The sequence below is a fragment of the Rhinopithecus bieti genome, unplaced genomic scaffold (assembly GCF_001698545.2).
Source record: "Rhinopithecus bieti isolate Rb0 unplaced genomic scaffold, ASM169854v2 scaffold_25987, whole genome shotgun sequence".
NCBI lineage: Eukaryota > Metazoa > Chordata > Mammalia > Primates > Cercopithecidae > Rhinopithecus > Rhinopithecus bieti.
This window is the reverse complement of record NW_016812078.1, coordinates 1,771,432-1,778,327: the sequence shown is the minus strand read 5'-3', so window position 1 is coordinate 1,778,327 and position 6,896 is coordinate 1,771,432. Positions and strand designations below refer to the sequence as shown.

General features: G+C 39.4%; 1 protein-coding gene across 1 annotated transcript in view; it reads left to right on the top strand.

Annotated features, from left to right (window-relative positions):
- KCNH5 (potassium voltage-gated channel subfamily H member 5) overlaps positions 1–6,660 on the top strand; it is a 111,208-nt gene extending 104,548 nt beyond the window's left edge. Inside the window, exon 3 of the mRNA XM_017895556.1 lies at positions 4,768–6,660. Coding sequence (XP_017751045.1) covers positions 4,768–5,715 — 948 coding nt within the window. The 3' untranslated portion in view covers positions 5,716–6,660. The remainder of the gene's footprint in view (positions 1–4,767) is intronic.
- The last annotated feature ends 236 nt before the right edge of the window (positions 6,661–6,896 follow it).

The window sequence follows — 6,896 nt, the reverse complement described above, 5'->3', positions numbered from 1 at the left end:
TTTTTTGAGACGGAGTCTGGCTCTGTCGCCCAGGCTGGAGTGCGGTGGCCGGATCTCAGCTCACTGCAAGCTCCGCCTCCCAGGTTCATGCCATTCTCCTGCCTCAGCCTCCCAAGTAGCTGGGACTACAGGCGCCCGCCTCGTCGCCCGGCTAGTTTTTTGTATTCTTTAGTAGAGACGGGGTTTCACCGTATTAGCCAGGGTGGTCTCGATCTCCTGACCTTGTGATCCGCCCGTCTCGGCCTCCCAAAGTGCTAGGATTACAGGCTTGAGCCACTGCGCCCGGCCTGATTCATTGTTTAGAGAGTGGAACATAGTGAAGGAACTATAAAGTGCCCTTCTTATTTGTAACAAACATACATTTGCTGAATGTATGAAAAGATTCTTGAACTAATGAATAACATTTATTTATTGAGGAATTTCAATGTGGCAGGCATGTTATAGACACTTGAGATATAGCAGTTAGCAAAGCAGACAGAAATCCCTATTCTAATAAACGAATGATTTAGGTGTAAATGGAATCAAGGATGATGTCAAAGTCCAGGGAAAGTCACATTCTTTGACCCTCCCTGTCCCCTGCCTTCCATAAAGGTAGTATATTTAATATATGTAGAAGGAAGTTAAAAACAAAACAAAAACATAAGGCATCCTTGAAGGGGACCGGAAGCTACAAAATGGTAGCATGCATTGAAGCCTACTGGCTGTGCTTTGGAGAGTGAGGAGGGTCTAGAGACTGCCTCCCGCAAAGCTCTTTCAAGGTGCTGGTCAAGGCTACCACTTTCCCAGCAAGTACAGAGCTTCGGTCGTGTTCAGTTCACTGCTTTCAGGGGTGGTTCTCCATGGCAAATGCTCTGTGAAGGGTGACCTGCTGGATGTGAAACTGCTGCACGAGTTCCTACTTCACCCATTCATCTATCCAAGTTTTCCTGGAGTCCAGGAGAAAGTATAAAAGTTACCTTGAGGAGCAGGAGAGTGGAATGGTTAAGACTGTTTGGAATCTGACCCCTTGGATTTGTATCCTGGACACTCAGTTGTGTGACCTAAGGGAAACCACTTAAACTCTTTACGCCTCAATTTGCTTCTCTGTAATATAAGAATAATAGGACCTGTGTCCTATAGTAGAGAATAGGACCTAGCTTGTAAAATGTTCTCATTTATGACACTTAAGTGAGAAAATACATGTGTGGAAGTGACCACTTTGCTACATACAGCTATTTTATAATCATTTTACAATACCATTATTTTGTTCCATAGTCAAAAGTAAAATAGAATAAAGGTAATCTAATCCTATAAAGTCAATTCAAACTAGTAATTTTTTTAAAAAAATCTACCTCTTACAAACCTGGATATAATAAGTAGTTGACCAAATCCAAGTGTTACTGTTTTCAGTTAGGCTTCAGTTACAGTTGTATAGATTGGGTGATAAATCTCCTCATGACCCCCTCTTGCCAACCTTCCTCGTGCACTTGCTTCTCCTCTCACTGGGCTGCAGATTGTCAGCAGGCCTGCTGCTAAGGAGAAAGGGGGATCTACTTCAGGACTTAGGGCTTGTGTCTGAGATCTGGAGGGCCTGTAACCACTCCTCAGAGTGTTGGCTTTTGAGCTGGTCATGTCTAACTGCTGGCTCTCTTTATGTGTGGCATAACTGATGGCCCAAAAATCCCTGGTGGCAGGTGACCTACGGGGTGCAATAACTTTTCCCACCTCACACAGTGCTTTTGCCTTGGCTGGCTTCTAGCAGACTGAATTCACAGATGACTAACTTCAGTGGCTTCCTGAGCTCTAGGGCATCCCAGCCAGTGCCCCTCTGAGCTATAAAGGAAGTGAAGGGCAAGGAGCAAACAAGGGATCTTTGGCTCTCTGAAGAGCATGTTTTTCCACCGTGCATTGCTGGCTCCTGAGACTGGATGTGTAGGTCCTGCTGTTCTGCAAACTCGGTAACAATTCAGGACCAGTCTTGTTGGTCATAAGTACCCTCAAACCTCAAGGGAGCTATGTTTAAAGTTACTTAATTTCCTATCTCCCGGGAGTAAAAAGGGGGAAAGGAACAATGTGCAATGCTCAGAATTCTGTCATCTAATGTACCAGAGCTCGATTTTTTCTCTTTCCCTGTTACTTTTACGTTTCTTGACAGCAAAATACAGATCCAGCTCTGTCTCATTTGTCCCCTGGTATAGGTGAGAAATCAAGCCCTGTGCCAGGACCCACTTTGCTCTACGTATTTTTGTATTTGGAGTCTTTGTTTCTAGCTAAATAGTAGCAATTCAAACACTTTTGTTTGTTCTTGGTTGGGTGGATGGGGCAGCTGGTGGTCAAGGAAGCTGGGAAATATTTATTTTATTGATATTTTACATGGGCATGTTACAGTCTTACATTACAAAACACCCGGAACTTGATTAGCACTCAATAATTGCAAGCAATTATTGGCCATTATATTGACAAATCTAAACAAGTAAGACTCTTGCCTAAGGTGTCCACAAATTCTCAGATATCAGTAATACCAAATCTTTCAGCATAGTTTCTGCGTGGCAGGACATGTAGACATTACAAAGATAGGAATGTCGTTGTCTGTATATACTAATAGGGTTGCCAAATGTAGCAAACAAAAATACAGGACTCCAAGGTAAAATTAAAATTCTGATAAACAATGAATATTTGTTAAAGGATACATACGTCCAATTCAGATTTTTAATGTGTAATGTTCTTAGTATGTCCCAAATATTGCACAGGGGACCTGCATTTTACCTGACCTTCCTGTGTGCCTAGCACCTGTCACACTCCACTGACTTTGAAATGGTTCCCTTTTCCCAAATGTGAAGGCTGCTCTCAGTTACCACATCGAACCAACCCTATGTCTATCCTAGGCTGAACAACCACGTTAAAAAAGTAAAAAGGGCCAGCGGTGAATGGGAAGGGGATGTGGAAAATTATTCATGTTAGGCCTCTCATGTCCACCCACAGAATCAAAGTGAGTACTTTTCAAAAGGGGCTGAAATAGGAAAATAGTATCTGTATTTCTGTGTCTGGGTCTGTCTGGTTCTAAAGAATGTTCAGATCTTGAAGACTTAGTACAACCTATGTTTACTTGGGAAGCATAAGAAATGTGTCAACCCTTTGAAAGACTTCTAATTAAACTGCTGGAGCTTTGATATCAGAATTTGAGATTATTATTACATATTTTAAAAGACCCAATTTCATGTGCCACTAACAAGAAAAAAAATATTGGCCTTTACAGTTACTTAATTTATTTTAAAATACAAGTTATTACCACTTGATAAGCTGAATTTAGTGCATCAATCTCATTTTAGAAAATGTACTCTTATCTGGAAGGGGAATTCCTACCTTTCTGACTTTTCTGTTAACGGTGACCATCAATAGTATCAGTTTTTGGTGTAAAATCAATGATTATATGTAACTCCAGGCAGCTGCTGAATATTCAAAGGATAGTAAATGGTTTCAGATAGGAGTATTTTATGAGAGTTCAAGGAGAGAGACCCAATGTATGTTGAGTGTCTGTTACGGGTTAGAGAATGCATGCTTCACATGTGTTTCTACTCTAACCAACAACTTACAGAGGGCGATCAAGGTAAGTAATTTTCCTTGAGTAATAAAATTGTCTGATTCTGAAAGTGCCTTATCTTATATAACTCTTTTTTTTTTTTTTATTTTATTTTCCTTATAGCCTTCACCTGCAGTTACTTTGCTTTTCAGGACTCTGAGCAAAAATCTCACACATTAACTTTACTTCCAACTCTGATAATATATGTGGCAATTTCTTATATAGCCAACATTTTTTAATTTATTTTGATGGGGTTATCATAAGTTCTTCCCATTATTATCTTCAAAATACATTTTAAATAAAATGATGCTCATTTATTTATGGATCTCTAACCCTTCACCTGTACTATGTATTTAGTTTTATGTTTAAAATTTAAAGAATCTTGGAAATTGAAGAGTTCAACCTCCAACCCAGTGAACATGTCACATGAAAAACATACTTTCTGTTTTAACCTTTTAGTGCTAGAATGATCATGAGTTTTCGAGGCAGTTTATTCGATAGAGAGCAGTTTGCAATGAAGTCTCTGTGCTGAGCTGGTGTTGCCTCCCAGAAACTTTTTCTCACAAATTCTAGTTCTGCCTTCTAGGGTCACATAAATAAATTTAAATTCTCCCCTCACCCACCCCAGGTGGCGTTTGCTAAACTGTCTAACTTTTCAGTACATTTATAGCCTGGAATTCTTTTACTATCTGATACCCAAACAGAGGATAATATTAAAAATGGTTTTGAATCTTATTTCTACACAATAAGGAAAATCATACAAAAGTAGCAATTCATTACAGAGAAATTTAAGGGATAAATATGTATTTCCTTATCTATATATACACACACATATATATATATATCTGTGTGTGTGTGTGTGTGTGTGTGTGTATTTCCTACTAAACAGTAATATAATGGGAACATAAACTAGAAGCAAAGTACCTCTACTCAGTTGTCTCTTGAGTAATTCTCCCTCTGATATGTAGGGGACTAGAACTAAGTAAATAAGTAGCTAACATTTCTGTGTTGGGTTTAAGGCATATTGCATCCATAAATTTCATAAATGCAATTCCATAAATGGCATTCAGATTTTTTTCTTCAGAAATAATCTTATTGAATGTTGAAGGGTTTTCTTTGTAACACAAAACACATACAGCATAGTGTCACACAACTGTTAATCCATCTGCTTTTATAATCAGGCTATGACTGTCTCTCCCGTTCCACAGATCATCTTTCGTAAGATCAGTGATGTGAAGAAAGAGGAGGAGGAGCGCCTCCGGCAGAAGAATGAGGTGACCCTCAGCATCCCTGTGGACCACCCGGTCAGAAAGCTCTTCCAGAAGTTCAAGCAGCAGAAGGAGCTGCGGAATCAGGGCTCGACACAGGGTGACCCCGAGAGGAACCAACTCCAGGTAGAGAGCCGTTCCTTACAGAATGGAGCCTCCATCACTGGCACCAGTGTGGTGACTGTGTCACAAATTACTCCCATTCAGACGTCTCTGGCCTATGTGAAAACCAGCGAATCCCTTAAGCAGAACAACCGCGATGCCATGGAACTCAAGCCCAACGGCGGTGCTGACCAAAAATGTCTCAAAGTCAACAGCCCAATAAGAATGAAGAATGGAAATGGAAAAGGGTGGCTGCGACTCAAGAATAATATGGGAGCCCATGAGGAGAAAAAGGAAGACTGGAATAATGTCACTAAAGCTGAGTCAATGGGGCTGTTGTCTGAGGATCCCAAGAGCAGTGATTCAGAGAACAGTGTGACCAAAAACCCACTAAGGAAAACAGATTCTTGTGACAGTGGAATTACAAAAAGTGACCTTCGTTTGGATAAGGCTGGGGAGGCCCGAAGTCCGCTGGAGCACAGTCCCATCCAGGCTGATGCCAAGCACCCGTTTTATCCCATCCCGGAGCAGGCCTTACAGACCACACTGCAGGAAGTCAAACACGAACTCAAAGAGGACATCCAGCTGCTCAGCTGTAGAATGACTGCCCTAGAAAAGCAGGTGGCAGAAATTTTAAAAATACTGTCAGAGAAAAGCATACCCCAGGCCTCGTCTCCCAAATCCCAAATGCCACTCCAAGTACCTCCCCAGATACCATGTCAGGATATTTTTAGTGTTTCAAGGCCTGAATCACCTGAATCTGACAAAGATGAAATCCACTTTTAATATATATACATATATATTTGTTAATATATTAAAACAGTATATACATATGTGTGTATATACAGTATATACATATATATATTTTCACTTGCTTTCAAGATGATGACCACACATGGATTTTGATATGTAAATATTGCATGTCCAGCTGGATTCTGGCCTGCCAAAGAAGATGATGATTAAAAACATAGATATTGCTTGTATATTATGCAGTTGACTGCATGCACACTTTACATTTATTTATAATCTCTATTCTATAATAAAAGAGTATGATTTTTGTTACCCAAGGCAATGTAATATTTGAAGAATCAGGGTCCAACCTGCCAATGTTGCCATGACAAATTTGATCTCAGGCTGAGTATGTATATCGAGCTATCATTTTCTCACTGTTCTGTTAAGTTAAAATTATAGATTAATGCCAAGGAAGAGTTCAGTCTTTTAAACTATTAGTACCATGTTATGATCTCTTTCCATAGGATTTTTCTGTAACTTAGTGTTAGGTTCTTTTCCCCTACAGGCGGTGTTTGCTCCATTTAAATGACTGTTTTGTTGCTAAGTCAGATAACAGTGTGGGGTATTGAAAACTTATTGCTATGGGTTTTGTGCATGAATTACATTTTTGATCAACTATACCTCTCCTTTTTTAACGTTATACTTAGATAGTAATCATTAGCTCTTATGTAAGGAAATCCCTACTCCCTCCTTCTTGGAGAACAGCTGCCATCTTGTAGGCTGACATTATCAACACCATAAATACTAAACTATTAATATAGTGTACGTTATTATAGAAACACTGCACCACAGGGTATAAGGCCTTTTGACAATTCACGTAAGAGATGCTGAATTTCCAAAGCTTATGAATGCTCTAAATTTGTATCTCTAAAACATGTTCAAGAGTGACGTTGAAAGGCTTCTTAGCAAAGAAACATACAAAAAAAAAAAAAAAAAAAAAGCATTTAAGTAATCATATCAAAATGCTAACTATTATGATATAAAATAAAAAAGAGTGTAAACAGATAGACAAATTTTTGTGGCATGTCTGTAACTTAGAAAGAATGAAACACTGGTACGGATTGTTGATACATGAATCTTAGTGTTTGTAGTGATAACACATGAAATGTGGTAAAACAAACAAACCAAGAAGTAGACATTAAGTTGCTCAACTCAGATAACTGCTTTTCTATCAT